This window comes from Lagopus leucura, unplaced genomic scaffold (genome assembly GCF_019238085.1).
Source record: "Lagopus leucura isolate 7727_CA_CO unplaced genomic scaffold, USGS_WTPT01 Super-Scaffold_1, whole genome shotgun sequence".
Classification (NCBI taxonomy): Eukaryota; Metazoa; Chordata; class Aves; order Galliformes; family Phasianidae; genus Lagopus; species Lagopus leucura.
In genome coordinates, this window is record NW_024962250.1 from 33,881,594 (window position 1) to 33,900,768 (window position 19,175).

The 19,175-nt window shown below is 39.0% G+C and overlaps 1 protein-coding gene across 1 annotated transcript in view; it reads left to right on the plus strand.

Annotated features, from left to right (window-relative positions):
• KIF26A (kinesin family member 26A) overlaps positions 1 to 19,175 on the plus strand; it is a gene marked incomplete at its 5' end in the record, with an annotated part of 96,995 nt that overhangs the window by 60,074 nt on the left and 17,746 nt on the right. The window contains one exon of the mRNA XM_042869554.1: positions 8,436 to 8,619. Coding sequence (XP_042725488.1) covers positions 8,436 to 8,619 — 184 coding nt within the window. The remainder of the gene's footprint in view (positions 1 to 8,435; positions 8,620 to 19,175) is intronic.

A 19,175-nucleotide genomic window follows, 5' to 3' on the forward strand; every position in this document is an offset into this window, starting at 1 on the left:
ACCCCCAAAAAAAAAAGAAAAAAAAAGTTATTTGCTTGTCAGTGTAGATGTCAAGCCTTTGACTAAGTATCTGAAATAAAACCTGGGTGAAGAAAGGACTGACCCTCTGTGGATTTTTTAAATGTGCACTGATATGTGGAACAGAGGGAGCTGAAGGTGATGAGAAAGGTACGTCTGTGGGGTCAGTGTGCTGGGATGGAGGAAGGTAACCTAAAATATAACCACCCCCAGAGTTAATGGAGTCTTTACAGTTGGAAGTGACCAGAAATGAGAAAATCTTGCATTAGGGGGCCCTTGTTCAGCCCCGCCTGTGCTTCAGATGTCCCCCATGTTAGCCATGTCCTGCGTTTTATCTCTCATCCTTTTCAATCACAGACGTGCCTGTTCTTTCCTGGGAGCAGCCTGAATGAGCAGAATGTTTTTGCTTTTCATACCAGATTGTTTTTGATGAATAGCATGGAGTGCAATATCCTTTGTAACAAAAATAACGAATTGCCTGATCAGTCATTTTAATGCTGGCTTCCTTCTGTATATCGGGAGCTGGTATTGCAGAGCAAAATGTTAAATGATCTATTAAAGTAATTACTTTAATAATGAATGGCTAGTTAGCACCATTGTTTCTGTTCCATTACTTTTTAGTTTTAAAAGTGGCTTTATTACTTTTTCTTGATAGAATACAAATGAGACTAAAATTTAGTTTTTCTCAACCTGTTTCAAGAGTTTGTGTCCTGCTGGCAAATAAATCCAACTGTTTTTGCCTAAGGTGTGTGCTTAGATTGATGTGGTTCTGCCTCCTTTAGCTCAGTTCCTGAAATAGAGCGAGACAACACTGCTGGCAGTCAGGTAGCTGTGTTTTCAATACGGAGCATCTATGTTGTCTGCGACCCAGAAACTGGCGTATTTCTATATTAGGTGTTGACAGTCTTGCTTACATAAAGATTAACCTACATGGGTTTCCAGCAGTTTGTCATATGGCACAACTGTAAACAGTGAGCATAGAAGTACAGCAGTGTGTGCAACTGCTCCTGCTTTGTTTAACATCATTAGAGAGCAGAGCTGGAAATGGTACGTGGCAGGCTGCGGTGCCTAGCTGCTACCCTGCTGTGTGTATAAATAAGTCCATTCTTGATCCTTGGTCCTGGCTGTTGAAGCAACATTCCTTGGCCAAAAAAGTGTCTTAAATCTGCATACTGAGAAGAATACAGATCTGACGTCACTCAACAGTTTTGTGACAGTCAGCTCAGAAACAACTGTTTTGGGAGAGTGGAAAAAACAGTTGGAGTGTAAAAGTCAGCAAATGCTACCCTTTTGTGTTACTTAAATTTTGGAAAAAATTACAGAGAAGAGCTATGAGAATTCCTTCTTGGATTCTTGTTTGGAAATCGCTTGGTTGGCTGCTTCTCTTTAAGGAGTAATGTGCAGCTGAGAAGATGTATCATCTCTTGGGTCTGTACACCATGGGAAAGCTCTTCGGGTGTCAGCTGTAGTCTACAGGTTTATTTTAACCTATCATTCTCCCAGAGGTCTTTCTGAGTCTGGCAGAGAGTGGCTCTGTCTGGTCCTCTAGTGAGGTGCCTGATTTCAGGGGTATCTTGGCTATTGCACACCTGTTCATCAGGCCTTGATTCTGTAGGTAATGAAAATGTGAACAGAGTAGGGGGAGAGCAACGAGGGTGTTCAGAAATCAAGGGAACTTGGTCTGTAAGAGGTTGGAAGAACTGGGATTGTTTTTGTCTGGAAAGGAGAAGGCTGAGGGATGCTTGCAGTCTTCATACAGGTAACAGCTGCTGCAGCAGAAGGAAATAAGCTCCTCTGCATGTCTTCTGGGGAGATGGGGGGGGATAAGGAACATAAATTACAAGGCAGATTTATGAGAGAGACACGAGGTGTGAATTTTCTAACAGCAAGAATAGCTAAAAGCTAGAACTGACTGCCTCTGGAGGCTGTGACTTGCTTTCCCTGAAGTTTCTAAGAACAACTTGGGCAAATGTATAATGGAAATACATTAGGTAGAATTCATCCATTGGAAAATGTAGAAGGTAATGTTCCTAATATGTCAGTGTAGCTGATGTATGTTTTTTCTGCCTTTCAGATTTTAATAAGAGATAGTAAGAGAACATTGAGGTCACTCAAAGCGAGAAGCTGAAATTCAAGCCTGAATTTATGCTATGTGCAAGGCTTGAACTTAATCTCATGTTGAAGATGCTTTCTTTCATAATGTTGGCTTGGTAATATTGCCACAGTATTAGATGGAGTTTGACATTTTGGAATGTTTTAGAATGATGTTTTTCTATTGAAATTTATTTCTGTCACCCATTATAAACATGCCATTGTTTGAGGCTGTGCATTGTAATCCAAATTATTTATTTGTTGAGGAAGGTAAACCAGTGAAATAAGGAACATTTATTGTTCCTCCTGGCAGTGTTTCTGAACAGCAGTGCTGGGATGGCTAAGCAAACAAAGGTTTGGTGCTTTTAACGTATAATGATGTTGAAGTGAGGAAAGTCAGCACGTGCTCCTGAAACTAAGTATGCATCACGGAAAGCCAGTAATGTTGTTCCAGGGGGAAGAACAGGACATAATCTCAGATTGTAATTCATACTTCATAAGAGATGCCTTGGGCAAAATTTATTGCTGAAATACAGATGGTGACATTTTTTTTTTTTTTTTTTTTTCCCTCCAAAACCTTGGTTGGCAGATTTAGACATTCCCACTTTCTGTTTTAAAATGACTCTTTCCAAACCAGTTTTATTTTCCACGTTAAATGGTGCTAGTAGAACCTGATACCTTGCTTATTTCTGAGTTTGTATGGTGTTTCGGGCAGTGACTGTATTGTTTCATTGTGCTGTCTGTCTAATTTTAGAATCACAAACAGTAATAGTAATAATAAAAGTGATAATGCCAACCAAGTTTATTCTGTTAATTGCGGAAGGCTCGGGACGGAATGCTGGAGGGTGTATTGTAGGACATCCGTCTATTTGTTGTCTGTATTGACAAGTAATTAAGGAAACAATAACTGGAACTGCAGATACAATGACAGACTGGGACTTTCCCACTGCTTCCTTTGGAGTTGGTTTGCAGTGGGAAAGGCTTTGGTTCTGTGATGAAGGGCAATGACTGTGTTGGGCTGGGAGCTGGGAAAGTTCAGAAGGATCCTTCTTAAGGGTAAAGACTGAGACCCAGGGTAAACCTGCATTCAGAATTCTGCAAGCTGTGCAGAAGGTTCCATATCAGGATAAAGCTGAGTCTTGAGATATCTGTCAAGGTTTGCTGTGGACTTTTAAGTAAACTCCAAAGCTCAGGATATTTGAGACATAGACCGTGCACTACTTTGGCCGTGATTTGCTTGGTAAAACCCTAAAAAAAATGTCATAATCTGAATGACAGTGATAAGGCTGGCTAAGGATGCTACAACTATGTTAATACATAATGGCTCATGCTGCAAATGAATGTGAAGAAGTTTTCTTTTATTATTTTTTCAGTGGAGCTTAATCTGACTTGTGTGGGTTTGTCTGCAAACCCGCCTTGTCTAATTAAGTCCTCTGCATCTGTCTCACTTGACTCGTTTCTAGTATGTGTCCCAGACTATATTTTGCATCACTTTTCCTTGTGAAGCTTAGTAAATGTTAGGATAGCATTTTGTGGAACTTTGCAATTTTGCATCATTATAAAAGCTTAAATTCTAGTTTTCTGTTTCATAGAGAAATTATACCTAGATGGAACACTGTTCTTTCGGGATTTAAATTGCGCTGTTTACTTTCACAGCTATAATGTGCAGAACGTGTGTAGTGAATGTAATGTAGAAGCAGCTTGCAGTACAAAAGAGTATCTGAAATGTCATGCTAACTACATAAAAAGAATATAAAATAAAAAATTGTATTATTTTATTTTACTGGTCAGGCTTTGTAGCTGCCATTGCTGCATACACACGTTCCCTAGATGCTGAGAATTTTGTAATTGATCTGGCTGTGCTTTTTCTCTCTGGTCTCATCCATGCATGGCAGAAAAATCTAGTAATCTGTAAATTGTGTTGGAGGGGAAAGAACAGGTTAGAGACTGTCCCTTGTCATTTGATATTTGAATGCTCCTGCATGTGCCATATATTAGTTTTATTTTTTACCATGACACCTAGCTATGAGAAAAGAACTCTCCAGAGCATCTTAAAAGACATCTTCTATTAGAGATGAAAAGAGTTAAGCAAAATGCAGGCAGTAGATCTCACATCTAAAGATAAAAATAATATATGCACGTGTCTCTGGAGCTTTAATTGGAAGAGAGGCATAACAGTGGAGCTTAGCTTCCCTTGCAAGAGTGCTCCGTAGTTGAGTGCTTGAGGTTGAATGGGGAAAACCAAAGGTAGGTGGAAAGTATGCAAGTGTCAAAGTTGTGAAGAAATACTTGGAAATTACCCAGAAAAACAAATTAGTCTAACACTTAAGTTTTGCACTGTATTCTTTAGAAGTTATAGTTTTCCCTTTGAAGAAAAAGTATCTGATACTGTAGAAGTCCAGGCAGTCCACTGTGGTGGTGAAGATGAATTTAAGAACCTTGTCTGAGAGATTAAAATTCAGGGAAAGATACAAATTGAGAGGAAATAGGCACAGCACCTGCAGAAAGTGGTTTGGTATGATCCCAGTTTCAGCCTTTTTGGTGGTGGAGGAAAAGGGCACAGTTTATTAGAGGTTGGCCTTCCCTGTTGTCATGGAGCAGATTCTGCCGGAGAAATGGTATGCTGGAAAAAAAGGATTGGAAACTCAGGTGTAAATTCACTAATGGGTTGTTGAATGAGGACTGCAGGAAATCCAGTATCTTCATGGCATCTCAGAAGTGGTCCAGCAGTACATACTCTTGTGAATTTTACTGAAGTGAGGAGTTTTGTGTAGTTGGATTTTGTTTCATTTGGTTGGGCCTGCATCCAAACCAATGCAGCCTATATTTTGGTCTAATGAGTACTTGGCTGGGATACCACCAAGTATATTCTGGTGTTGTAAGAAGTGCAGAAGGATTGATGAGCCCTTCTGTGGTTCTCCTTGCCTGGACCAGTTCAGCGGCCCAAGCACATCATATGAACGCTGCTGCCCAGCTGGATTTTGTAGCAGTTAAAGAGCTATGCTTTATGGAAGAGCTGAGGATGACAGCTGCTTACATCTGTATTCAAAGTCTAGAATTAGTTATATTTTGTTTTCCTCAATTGCTCAATTCTTAACTCCATACATTTTCCCCTTTAGAGAGAAAAGAAAACAAACCAACCCAACAAGCTGATTGATACTGCTTGTGCAAGATGTCTGTGGTGTTCCTGTTCCAGAAATAAAATCTCATTTTGATGTCAAGTAAACACATTGAGGTTACGATTAAGCTTTGTGCTCTGCTACCTGAGATGAGATACTTTTTAAATATATCATTATTGGTGCAGTTGGCCTGTTGCCTGTCAAAGCACCGATTATTTTCTACAACAACTACTCCAGTTCCTCTGCTTTCTCAGTTTCCTGCTATCCTACATGGACGTCTGCAGTCCCTTTGCCAAATTTCTCAGCACGTTGGGATACTTCAAACTCATAGGAAAAGGAGTTATCAGCACTCTAGCAGTTAATTGCTTTAGCTAGCATATGGCACCGTACTTTGAACTGTGAAAGTCTATAAAGTGTGGATATTGCTAGGAGTAAATCAGTTTGAAAGGTGGTCTGTCCTGGGGAAGTTAAGACAGCTGTTAGTGGGTTTGGTGTCTTCTACCTGCTTTTTATAATGGTCCAAAACTGTGTTACTGAAAAATGTTGAGAGATGTTATACTTCATTAAAGCTGATTTTTTTTTTTGTTTATATGTTAAGTGCTGCTTAGCTTGGCCTTTGTGGGTGCATTTACTGGTGGTTAGCACTTTGTTAGGTGCTTGAATAAATAACTACTGAGCAAATTTGTTCTTTGTATCCCATTCTCTTTCACGTACTTTTCCCAGAGGAGCTCCTTCAGCCAGATATACTGAAGGAATAATTATTTCATCAGGATGTAATGCATATCTTGATTCTACTTTGAAGACATTCTCTTGAGGAGGTTTTATCATTTCAACAAGGGATCATAGCATGTAAACAAGGAAATAAATGCTACCTTTCATATTAATCAACAAGATGATTAAATAATAACCAGAACTGTTAACTGTTACTTGGAGAGGGAGGATAATTATTATCTTGAGTTCCACAATGAGAGCACAAATGGCTAGATAGACTTTTCTGTGCAATAAAGCTGCGTATTTAGGAGGCATTATAGTTTCAGTGTGCAGCTGCAACCCCAGTGAAGTTGTGCAACTATTTGCCTGGCATCTTGTTTCAGGCGTATGTTTTCATACTGAAAAAGATATTATCACAACTTTTGGGATTTAGGCAGTTAAATCAGTTCTCATTTCCACTGAAAACCTGAAGTTCTGTGTAAATTCATGCTTTCAGTGTTTTCCTTCACCATGGGACACAGTTCCTGCTGGTCTCCGGGTGCAGCAGGACTCAAAAACTGTTTCTTTGCTCAGAGGCAAGAATCCAGCTTGTTTCTCACAAGACGCTGGGTTCTGGCTCAGAGTTTGGAACTAGAGTCTTATCTTTTCATCACATGACTCTGTTTTCTTCTAAATATTGCCATATTTTTAGAGGGAGAAATGTAGACACCCTGTGTGCTTCTCTCTTGATGCTTATGAAGAAAAGGGTCCAGGAGTTTAACTTACATGTTAGGCAATGTAGAACATTGAGCTGGGAAGTCTGGAGGTCTGTAATTCTTGTTCTTAGCTGTGTAATCCTGACCCAAGTGAGTAATTTTGATCCTTGGGCGCAGCCAGGTCTTTGAACTGCTACTCACTTGATGCTAACAGTAGTGTTGCTGGAAGAGACTGTGCAGCCCTCCTGCTCTGAGTGTTCTGTTTTGCTCCTGACCCACTATAAATAGAAGCAAAGGAAGAATTTCCTTCAGAGATCAGCTTATTAAGATGGTGGAACCTGAGGCTGAATCATCACTAGATTCATGGAAAAGTTAGAAGTCTAGTTTTACCCTGAGTTGAGGATGACAGCATAGCACTCCCTTAGTTTTTCCATGTGTCTGTTGCTTATAATACTTCAGAGATTGATGCCAGCTCATTCTTGCTGAAAAGTACTTTGAGATCCTGGCCTGAAAGTCATGATGAAAATATAAAGTAGCTGTTGTATATGACCACAAGAAGTCTCCTTATACTTGTAAACTAATTTACCCAAAGTGACAGGCCTTTATATCACAAACATGCGCCAGAACAGTGCTTTGCTACCCCTGGAAAAACTGTTGGTATCAGTACAAACTGCTATGAACAGTTGTACTGAAGTAGCAACAGAAGTACTGTCAGTAGCTTGGTCTCAGATCACCCACGGATACTGGTAGTGTAACACTTTGTGCCTTTACAGACTTAACAATCATTCGAAGTTATAACAGAAGATAGCGTGTTGGATTCTTTTATGACATGTATCTGAAGGCTGTCTATCTACAGACAGTCTTAAGGTTCATCACTCATGTTCGAGTGGCAAAATGCTTCTTGGCTTTGGCGGAGCTGAGATTTCACCCTCACAGCCACAGCCGGTTACCTGCTGTGTACTCATGCAGATACGTGTTCTACATAGCTCTGTAGGGTGTTTTTTCCCATGCGGGTTTTGATGCAGAGTTGAGTTTCTGGTTTTGTTTTGTTTTTTTTTTTTTGCTTTACTGTTTGGTGTTGCTGGTGGGGAATAGCATAAAAACTGGTTCTGTTGCTATTCTTAATCACAAGGAAGAATGTTACAATTTTAATTGTATGTTTTAATTTTTCCTTCATCTTTTATGTTTTCAAATTCTGCATTTCAAAAGCAGGATCATTATCATTTTAAGCATTAAAGCTTGTCTCTCTAATAGCTTTCCCTTTTAATGTGGGGAAAAATGGAACTGAGGAGGAAGAAGCCAATCTTTCTTGAAGGAAATTTTCTGTTATCTGAGGATTTTCAGTGCAGCCAACAAGATAGGATCTAGGCTTAGCTGACTTGAAGTGTCATTCTGTGTCTTGAGTAATTTTTGGTGTACAAAGCACTGCTTCCATAATGTTATCACCAGCAAAATCCATCTGGTCTTTACAGTGACAAGGGGATTATTTCAACTTTTTATTACATTAATGAGATTTTAGTATTTTAGGGTTCAGCTGTCAAGCTGTCGGGGGAGGAGAGGAAGGTTAGGTTATAGTTGAAACTCTACTGAGGGAGAAAATAACTGAATAGTTCAGTCATAATTTTTCTACCCACGTTTACTTTTATTAGTCCCCTGATGTTTTGTCCTTATTGAATCAGATTAGAATGCAATGACTTGATTTGTTAAAACAGGCAATGATGACAATGAACATCTGTTTGTCTGGTCAAGATTGCCATTAACACCTAGTAACATGTCCTTTCTCACTATTACTTTTATACAGAGCAGCACAGAAGCTTAACCTGTCTTCGAAGAGAAAGAAATACCATCCACCCCTGCCACACACACACGACTTCTCTATTTATGCCACTAACTTTAGTGGCATCCTGCAGCTCTGTCCTCCCCCAGCACCACCATGCCTTCTGAGAGCTGTGTCCAAAATCAAGGACAACCCTGGCATTGGAAAGGTAACTTTGGATTTCAATTTTTTAAAATAGATGTCCAGATCAATTTTAATGGGGCTGGAAGTTTTCAGCCTCGGACAGGGTTGGATAGGCTCGAGGGAATGGTCTTGGGTGAGAGAGGTACACACCATCTGTCTGAATATGCCTGAGAGCTGTTATCATTTGTTGTCTTTAGAGAATGTTTGCAGCCTCAGAGCAAAATTTTGGCTTTGCTGAAACTAGCTGACATCACTGACAGCAATACTGACAAAGGTTATTTTGTCCTTTCCTCTCTTAAAGCAAGAAAATAATTTTTTTTTTACTTTTTTGGTGTGCACCAGTACACATGCAGGTGTCACCTTTGGCAGAAGCAGTCTCTTTGTTACCGGCAAGGCTTAGCTGCTGATGCTGTCTGTTTGCAGCGAGTAAAGGAGATAGCCACAAGTGCTTGGTTTTCCTCTGCTTCACATATCAGTGTAAACCAGGAGTAACTGTGGAGATCAAGTGGCTAGAGAGAAATAGATGTATCTCCAGCTTGGGAAATCTAGCACCTTTCAAACTGTAATATTTGTGCTAATTTTATTTAAAATTAATTAAAATACAACCTAATTAGAGCTTTATTTATATTTATAGCAGTTTAATCACAGTCCAAATACTTATGTAAATAAGTTACAAGCGATTGGTGTTTGAAGATAGAATCGAAATATTTAATGTGTATAAGAAAGCTCAAATAGCACCTTGACTAACTGTAAGAATCAGCATTAATGTAGAGAGATTGTCAGCCTAAGTTCTTGTATTTGATATGCTGTTACTCTCAGAGCATACTCTGTATTCTCTTAAGCTTGTGATAAATAGAAAACAAAGCAGTAATTGGGGTTATCTTTAAGCATGTGGAAACGTATACATGAGAGTGTGGTTTCTGCTCCTGTTTTAAAAATGTGTTAGAAAAATGATGCAGTATTAAATGGTGGAATGCAGGAAATGTGACTCAGTAGAGATTCTGAGGTGGAAGAAGAGTTTGTCAAGGAACATCTATTCTATGCTTATGTTTTAGCAGAGCCCATTAGAGCCTGCCTGTTTTACCTGAGGCTTAGCACTTAGCTGTGGTATGAGGAGCGATGTGGAGCATTGCATTTCTGAGGCTCCTTGGGCTTCCTTGGGCTTAGGAAGACCTTTAAAGTGTGCTTACATCTCCCTATGCTGACAGCTCAAAGAACTGTCTCTGTACCTCACCACACTCGCACACCTACAGCTGTGTGCAGCTTTTCTCTTATGCTTTGAGGGTGGTCAGTGGAGCTTATCAGCATGACTTGTGCCTTGCAGAAAACTCTGGTTTAGCTGACGTCTTCAAACAGATCAGCAAAGTCTAAACATCAAGTGAACGATCCCAGATGGTAGGAAATCATGCCTTAGGTCATGTGGTCTACCAATCTTTTTAATCGGGAGCAGAGAAAATGTCTTTCAAAGGGCTACCACTATGCAGCAGATCAAAGCAGGACCTTGCACCGACCCACAGACCAGGGCTGTGCTCACCTGCTAAACTGCATGAGCTTCTCTTCATGCATGAGCATGGAATATATATTTCACTGATGGAAAATGTAGATAGACCACATGTTCCAGGGTGTGTATATATATATATATATAGAGAGAGAGAGAGCACATGCTGGCAGTGTGGCATGTATTTCTGTCTTGTCTGGCAGATTGCACCAAAGAAGTCTCAGATTTTATTGGATCAACAAGCTGGTGTTTGACCCTCTGTTGTGTAGCTGTTGGCTGAAAATATTATTGAAAGTAGTGTTTGGGCCCAAGATTCCAGCTGTGGACTTTTCATCATGTACTTGACCAACATTTGGAAAGCCCTTGTGCAGTGCTGGAAATAAGAACTCTGCTAATAGCATCTTTTATACATGAGTTAAGACTGAGGAGTATCAAAATGGTGATGGGATGTGCTACTTCCTAGTTTTAATGCTCCTCAAAAAATAAGGTAATAAGACATCTTCTCTAACTCATGGTTTAAAATGTGCAATACATCTTAAACCCACTTAACCTATTCATTTTTTTGCAACTCTATAAATTATAACTCAACAATGTAGCTTCTTTTTTTTTTTTTTTTTTTGTAAAACAAACCAAAACAAAAACAGCAGAAATGAAATGTCATTTATTCTAATTCCTAGATGTTATGGTCTAAGGAAAATTTCAGTACTATGCAGAACATTCAGTTCTTTAGCACTGAATACTGAGTTTCACTTTTCAGAACAATGCCAAGTCACTTTTGGTAACATTTAGTTCATTGTTGTAGTGGTTACCTTCTCTGTTGTATTTTCCTCTTAACCAGTTTCTGTTAATCAAGATTTATCCAGCCTAGTATCTCCTTACAGTAATGATAAGAATAAAGTAACTACCATTCTTTCTCACTTTGAGTATCATTGCAACTGAGAGAGCGATTTGCACAAATCTGCAAATGCTGGCAGATGTGCTGTGATCCTGATACCTTTTGGTCCCTCCTCTTCTAACAGCTTTTCACTTTACACTCCTCCCGATTGTCTCTTTCCTCACACTTTTCTTGCAGCCTGTCCAGTAGTAAGTACATGTGGATAGAAGCAGTGCTGGATTCTGGAGTCAGTTTTTCTTACTGCAGCAGCTGTGGCTGTGGCTGGCTTTTTCTTTGGTTTGTGTGATTGTTCCCAGGTCATCAGTGTGCCTGGCCCTGTTATTACTGTGTAATTACAGTGGGTTAGGCAGCTGTTGAGGCAATGTTTTCCTTTTTCACCGCCCCCTTGCTGCTGTTTTGTCTTTCATGGTTATTTTTGATGTGGAGGACAGCTTTCGTGCTGGTAGGTGAGAATGCAGCAGTATTGATGGCTGCCTTACTTAACTTTACTAACCTGAGAATGACCCCTTAAGGACCAGTCCTTACTCTTTTCAAGGGGCTGATTCCTCTGAGCACAGGTGTCTTGACAAGTTCTAATGTCCCTTTTGTCACATGGCTTCTTTCAGAATATGACAGAATACCATGCAGCAATACAACTTTTTGTATTGTGAAGGGGGCTGAAGAGATAACATTTAAGGGGTAATGCATATGTTATGTGAGAATGAAAAATGTAGAAACAAACCCATCAAGCGTCAGTGATAGATCACTGGGAGCAGCACAGCTCCCTTCATAAAAAGTTGAAGTGGTGAATGATACGTCACTGTGGGGAAATACCCTTTATATTAAGAGGGAGCTAGTGAACAAAGCCAGGATCTTGCACAGAGTAACTGTTAATCTGTTCTGACACATGCTAGGTAGTCTAATTTCTGTTGTAATTCTCTTGAAAGCTGAGAGCAAAGTACCTGTTTAAGTCAATGTTGAAACATTTAACAATGTCCGTTATGATCGGGCTCCTATATTTCCCTATCTGTAGTCATTTTTAATTAGTCCCTCCATCATTGTTCAATATCATCTCTAATCTGATATTCAGTGCAATGCATTTAGAAGATACATAGGAAGAAAGCGTAGAAAATGTGACATCACTTTGAAGGTAGAAGAGAAAAATGCTCTCCAGACATGTTTCTATGTTTCTCTGGAAACATAGCAAGACTGATTCTCAGGCCAGGCAACCAGGCAAAATAGCCTGGTTATTGAAACAATAATAAAGATCAAAATTAGCAAGGAGGGATTAATACGATATAATAGAGATCAGTTGATGGGGCTTTTATGGGTGGAACACAGACATTAGACCTCTACAGAAGAGTCAGCAAGCATTTGAATGGGGTGATCTGGTTGAATGAGTGTATTTGGGTTTTGAAAAAGCTTTCGACAAGTGCCCTGACCTAGATTTCTCAGAAAACCCTAAGCTGTCATGTATTCTCTAGTGGCTTAATAGCTGATAGGAAAGGGGGTTAGATTCAGCGCTGGAGCAGAGTTGACCACAGTGTCAAATGGAGGCCCATGCTGTTTGTTGTCTTCCTAAATGGTTTGTGTAAGGTGGTGAAGCTACCTGTTCAGGCTAGTCAAAGCTACAACTGACAATGAGAGCTTGTGAAAAGATCTCATTGTGCTGAGATTACTGGGAGGATAAGGAGGCAGATGAACTTTAAATAGTAACTAACACAAGGAAACGTATATTGGAAAAGCAGCTCTAACTCTGGATGCACAAATGGTAAATTGTAAATAAATCGGTCATGACCAGCCGTCATGGAAACTATAGCATTATTTTTGTTGTTGTGAATCTGAGCTTCTGAAGAAATGCCGTATTTGACTGTTCAGGAGGCAAGAATAAGCATCTTTAGTTGTAACGGGGTCTCTGAAAGATATAAAGACATGATCATGTATTTGAACAGCCACTCACTGTTCTCTTTACTGACTTTCTTCCTGGATGTATTAACTTATAAGAAATTTAATAAAGGATGGTAAGAACTAAGGAAGCATAATGGTTTTCCGTACTCCCCCTCTAATGTCTCCAAAGGACCCTCAGAGGTGAGCTGTTTCTGTTGCTGGATCTGATACCACTACATGCAGAAACACTAACGTGCTCTGCTGCCAGCAGAGGCCTGGACCTAAACCTCTGGAGAGCATAAAAGGCCTCACCAAACGTTAACATCTGTACCTGGAGTTTTAAGTTCCTTATTTGATTTTCGCTTTCAGAGCTGCGCTGCGGTGAATATTTGCTTATCCTATCAAATAAACTTTGCTATAGCCAAAGCACAGGTTCAGTGGAGAGATTCCCTATGCATTAAGTCCTTTTCAATTGGTTTCAAAGTTAAACGAGTAAGAGTTATTCTGAACTGGGGTAGAGGGCAGTTGAATCTAAGGAACTCACTGAACTGAGCATCAGCTCAGCAAAGGCTGGGTATTGCCAGAACTGCTGGAGGGGGCAGGAATGTGAAAAGACTGTATGGCCCGTTCTTGCACTTGAACTCAATTACTGATCGTGTGAACCCAAGGTTTAAATTTGTTCTTATCTAACATCATCATCTCCATGCATATCATGCAGTTCTGCTGTGGTGAAATGGAACTTTGTGGCTTTCACAGAGATTGAATATTGTAGTGACTTACTACAGCAGAGGTTCTGTATGTACGTATCTTTTGCAATTTCTATTTATAATTTCTCATTGTTTCAAGTAATGTCTTGGAAGGTTGGTTGTAAATATCGTATTAACTTCTTTTACATTTCATGAATACCAGATTATCTATTATCATAAATTCAGCAGTGGTGTGTGGATTTATCCTTTGATACAAATCTTTAATTATACCTTATGTTTGCTTTTCCTTGCTAAGAGTGCAAAAGGTTATGCACTCTTATGGCTGCTTGGAGGGTTTTCAGTATTTAGGAACAAACACCAAGCAGTAAAAAGTTTAAAAATAAAATTAATCTGGAGTTGTAAGTCTGTCTGAGACATGTGTTTTATATGATCAACAATGATCAAACTCCCATTATCAATATAAGCTAAATATAAAAGGAATTTTGTTCACTACCAATAGATGTTACAATACAAATTTCATACCTTTCACTTGAACGTGCAAAAAACATCAGAGTCCGAATCATTTATCTGAATCCTACTTAAAAGGCAATGATCCAATACACTATGATTCTTGTAACTGAATCATTTTTGTGGTCTCTCTGGGTGTTATTAAATTTAATGTCAGAATAGTAGGAAAGACGTCTGAAAGCCATTTAATACTGTCACTGGAAAGAAGTTAGATTGTGCTCGATTTCTGACATTAATGTGCTACTTAAGGTAATTTATCATATTGTGATATTAAAAAAGACATCCTTTTTACAGTGGCTGCTGTGTAGCATTCTAATTTGCTATTTTTCTTCAGCATGGTAGGAAACCTTTTTCATGCATAATGTTTTTTCTGGAGTTCTATTCAGCCCATTCTTTATAATACCGCATCACTTACAACAGCAACTTTAAGTGCTTGTCTCTTTCAAGGATCCTTTCTTTTTTTTTATGTTAGAATGACTGAAGCCTCCTATGTGAGACAATAGAAGGGGAGCTTTTATAGAGAACCTGAATTGTATATACCTGTCCAACAGAAATATCTGACATATTGGTCTCCATTTATGTGTTTTAGGCATCTACTTTCTTTTATGCTTTACCAAGCCAAAGCTTATGTACTGCTAATATGATTTACTGATCATGCAGGGTTTTCTTAAGTGTGCTGCATGTCCCATTCACTGGTTCTTATGATGGTTTGATGACAGATAACAAATAGGTACTTAATTTTGTCATCTTTATTGCTGCTTGCTTCCTAATGACTAGAGTGTTATTTCTGATATAAATCACATATCGTGCTAAGTACTTTTCAATCCACATGCGTAGCCCTATACAGTAAAAAGTATGTACCTCCCTGCTGAAATGCACTGAACTACTTAAACAAAAAAGTCAAAAATTAGATTAAAATACACAGTTTCTTCTATTTTGCTTTTACCTTTTAAAAATAAAATAATTTTCTTCCTGTCTCCTGGGAGTGGAGAATCAATTCTTCTTAATAGAGTACAATACAGAAGTGATTTTTTTTTTGAGGTTCTCCCAGGGGAGCTAAATGGTCTATGCTAGCATAGCAATTTTGCATATAAATTTGCCATCCATCGGTAGTGGCAGCAAGTGAAAGGCTTGTAAGAACTACCAATTTAGCAAGGGTTATATATCTGTCAGTTACAATTAAATCCATGAAAAATATTGGCTCTGAACTAAGACTTTTCTAATTTGATTTAGACTGTAGTGGAGAAACAAGTGATTTCATTGGCAAATGGCCTTTATTCAACTGAATGTGAATTCTTTGTAATTTCTTGCTGAGAAATCTTAATTCAGAATGGTGGATGATGTCTAAACACAGTTATTTAATTAACCTGCTGTTATACGCCATTTTGTGAACACCGGACAAGATTAACTTCCTGGCTGTGTGATGCCTGTCAAAGATGTGTGTTTCCAGGGAATATTTAGTGACCATTCAAATTTGATATAATGACATTTATTGCTAAAGACCAAATTGCGTGTTCATTTAGGGATTATGATAGTGTTGCAATCTAGAATACAATCAGCATTTTTGGATTCCAGTATAGTGCCAGCACTTTCCCACATCACAGAGAGATAAAGTCAGGGAGCTTATTTTAACAAAATGAAAAATAAAAAAGGCTTCAGCCCATGTATTTTAAAGTCTTACATCCTTTTAATACATTCCTTCTGCTTTTTTTCCTTGTTGTTCTGTTTGATTTGAAACTTAAATGTATAAGCATCAAATGATAACAAAGCATCACCATAAACACACGAACACTGCACATCCATTGATTTCAAAGGAAGCACCATATGTTACAGTTATGCCTCTGTTAACATACTTGGCTGGGTCAGGGTCTTAATTTCCTCAGCATTCAAAATGCCATGGAGTATGATAATTACTTGGTGAATTAGTAGAGTTTTTTTCTGTCTACATGCCTGCCCCAAATTAAACTCTGTAGATTATTTGGCATCCTTTGCTTCACTGAAAGATGAAGGATCAACTTGATGATATATGCTGCAATTTTTGTAAACATTCTCTGAAACAATATTGTAGGAGTCTACGGTAGTATTAGGGATGGAATCCAAATACTCCTATTTCTTTGTTTCAGGTGTGATAGTCCTTCCCCTTCCTCTGGTATCAATGTTGATAGCCCTTCCACCTTTCTTGATTACATGGTAATAATCAATGTGAACCTGACTGTCTGAGTCTCTTGGCTGTTTCTGTCTAAAATTGTGTAGGTTTATGTCATTCTCTCTGCTATCACTGGCTCTTCAGCCTTGGATGTGATTTCTCCTGAGATGACGCTTGCCTCACTGGTCTTCAAGGAGTTTCATGTTCACTGATGCATGGCTTTGCTGTATCTCCATTCAGTTCAGCATATCCAAAATATATGGGATGTATTAGAAAAGACTGCTAGCTTGCCTCTGGCCATCAGTCTCACATTCATGTCTTGCTGTCAGAGAGTTGCCTTGAAATTTGGTTTTCACGGTTTCTTGGTCTGTCTTTTGCTTTTCCCAAACCTGTTCTTTGACACTGACGTATCCTTGATGTCTTGCGCTATCTTGACCTGTCCTGCAGCCAGACTGTTACTTAGGTTGCTGTCACTCCCTCATCCTGCTCTCTAAACTCCATCTGGTACCTTATGTGAAGTCTGGAGGTCACCAGCTCACGTGAAGAGGATGTGTGGGGCTGTTGCTCCTGGAGATCTCAGCATGGGAACAATGTGGGGAGAGGGCAAAAGGTCTCTGGTGACTGTTAGGTGTGAAATGGGGTAGACAGTAGTGATGGCCTGCAAGAGAAGAAAGAGTGGTGCTAGCCAGGATGCATTGTCCTCAACTTCTGAGGAGATTCAGTGTTTAGGTCAGAATTGTTAAATATGCATTATATTTAACTTTCAAAATGGTCAAAAATGTCCAAGTCTAGAGCTTTGGGTTGGGGTTCCCACAGACTACTGATATTTGAGTGTTTAACAGGATCTGTAGTTCTGTAGTGGTCTCATCAGATATTTCTAAAAAAAAACCTGTATGGGTCTTAGTCATAGCCATTGTACCTCACATAAGTGTTTTTTTTTCCTTCTTCTGACATGTGAACAAGATGTTTTTCTTCTTCATAAATCTGCCTTTTGCCAGCTTGTCTCACTTAAAATTCTTTATATATGCATAAAACAGTGTTGTGGTGTTTGCTTTTATGCTTCAGTATCCACCTACTGGGTATGCCCCATGGCTGGAGAAAAGGAATTCTGGTTTGCAGGTGTGTGCTTTCAGAGCACTAACTTCCACTGTAAGAAAATCAATTTAATTAAAAAAAAAAAACCAAAAACATAAAAAAAAAAAAAAAAAAAAAAAAAAAAAAAGGACCTTGATTGTTATGAATCTTTCTTGCCAGTGACAGTTTACATTATACCCATTGTTGTGTTGAGTGGGTAGACTTGTGACCCTATGCCACTCACTCCCAGGGCTTTTCCAAATTCTGTGCTCATTTATTTATTTATCCTTTAGCAGCATATTCAGGATGTTTGCCATCTTCTTTTCCCAAACACTTTTGATTTTAATAGGATTTCCTTCAGCAGTTCTGCTGACCTCCTAGTTCCTGTGGAAACATAAGTCTGGAAAGTCTAATTGGGTGTTAACCCCAGCATACAAAACCCCCAGGATTAGAGTCAGTTAATTACTGAGTCTCAGCAATATTTGGTATCTCTGTGAATGTGTATGTAAAAATTCTTGCATCCTTCATGGTTATAAGCTTTTACCTGTAATTCATTTCCTTATTCTACATCTTTGTGCGACACTGGAGAAGAAAGAAAAGAACAGTGCAACAAGTTACTAAGAATTCCCATTTATAACAAGGAGGTTCATCCTTGTCACAGGAAGCATTTGCCATTTTAGCTCTCTTTATGGAGTCTACAAGCAGCTGAGGCAGAGATGGCCTCATTCTGAGATGACTCTTCTGGGATCACCTTATTTGTATTGCTTATTGCTTTTTCTTTTGGTGCTCTCCCTCTGTTGGCATTACTTTTAACTCTCCTATTTTTCTTTTTCTTTCCAACTTATCTTAATTTTCTGTTTCTTCATTTGTTCTTTAAGTTCCTCCTCTTGTTGTTTCTTTGCTTCATGCAAGTATTACCAGCAGCTGGTACTGCTGCAGTTGGATCTGTGCATCAGAAGTGGCCATACTGCTGAACATCTGCCAACAGAGGATGTAATCCTGAGTGGGCCTGAAATTAATGTTATTGCATTTAATTCTTGTCATTCATTTCATAAGCAAAAAAAAAAAAGCCCACATTTGAGTGCCGTGCAGATATTGCCCCTGTGCCGTCTAGTTACATTTCTCTTGGAAACTTTTGCTGTAAAGATGAATATGACCATTGAAGGTTGTTAGGAGTTGGAATCTGATCCATTATGGAAGAGATTTGGTGTCTTTCTGCTGGTCTCAAAAAGCTGATTTGACACGCACTGTTTTTCTGGGACTTAAGCCATCTTTTTGTTAGAGGGAGGAACACTGATGGAGGAAACTTGCTGTTTGGGTCAGGAGGAATACGATTTTCCTCGTATCCAAGCCCTGGCTGGTATAATCTAGTAGTAAGTGTAAGAGAGAAAAGAAAGTACTGTTTAGGAAAATTCTTTGAAAATAATGTATATTTTAAGATTTTTTTTTAATCAAGTCACCCTGAGGTGGGCATTTGTGTCTTCTGTAACTACATACATATATATGTTTTTCTCTTTTTCCGTAGGGTGGTTATTTTCTGGGTGTTTCAGTTGCATGTCAAGGTTGGGCTAAGAGGCTAATACACAAAACTGCCTCCATGGAGCTTTTATAGGGAAGCAGCCTTGAGTCTGTCACCTCTGATGCACTTTGCTTTTGAAACAGCTGTTTCATTTGTTCTGAGGTTCAATTATGTTCCGGCACTGCATTTTTATATTTATATCTGTATAAAAGGGACAATATTTTCATATTCACAGCAGTGTAAGTGAAAGGAAAAGAAGAGGGGATTGCTTGAGTGAATAGGTGGAAGAGTTTGCTGCTGTCTTTGCCTCCTGCAGTGCTTACTGGAGGGGTCAATTGTTTCTTAAACTCTTGGTTAGAAAAAAATGTT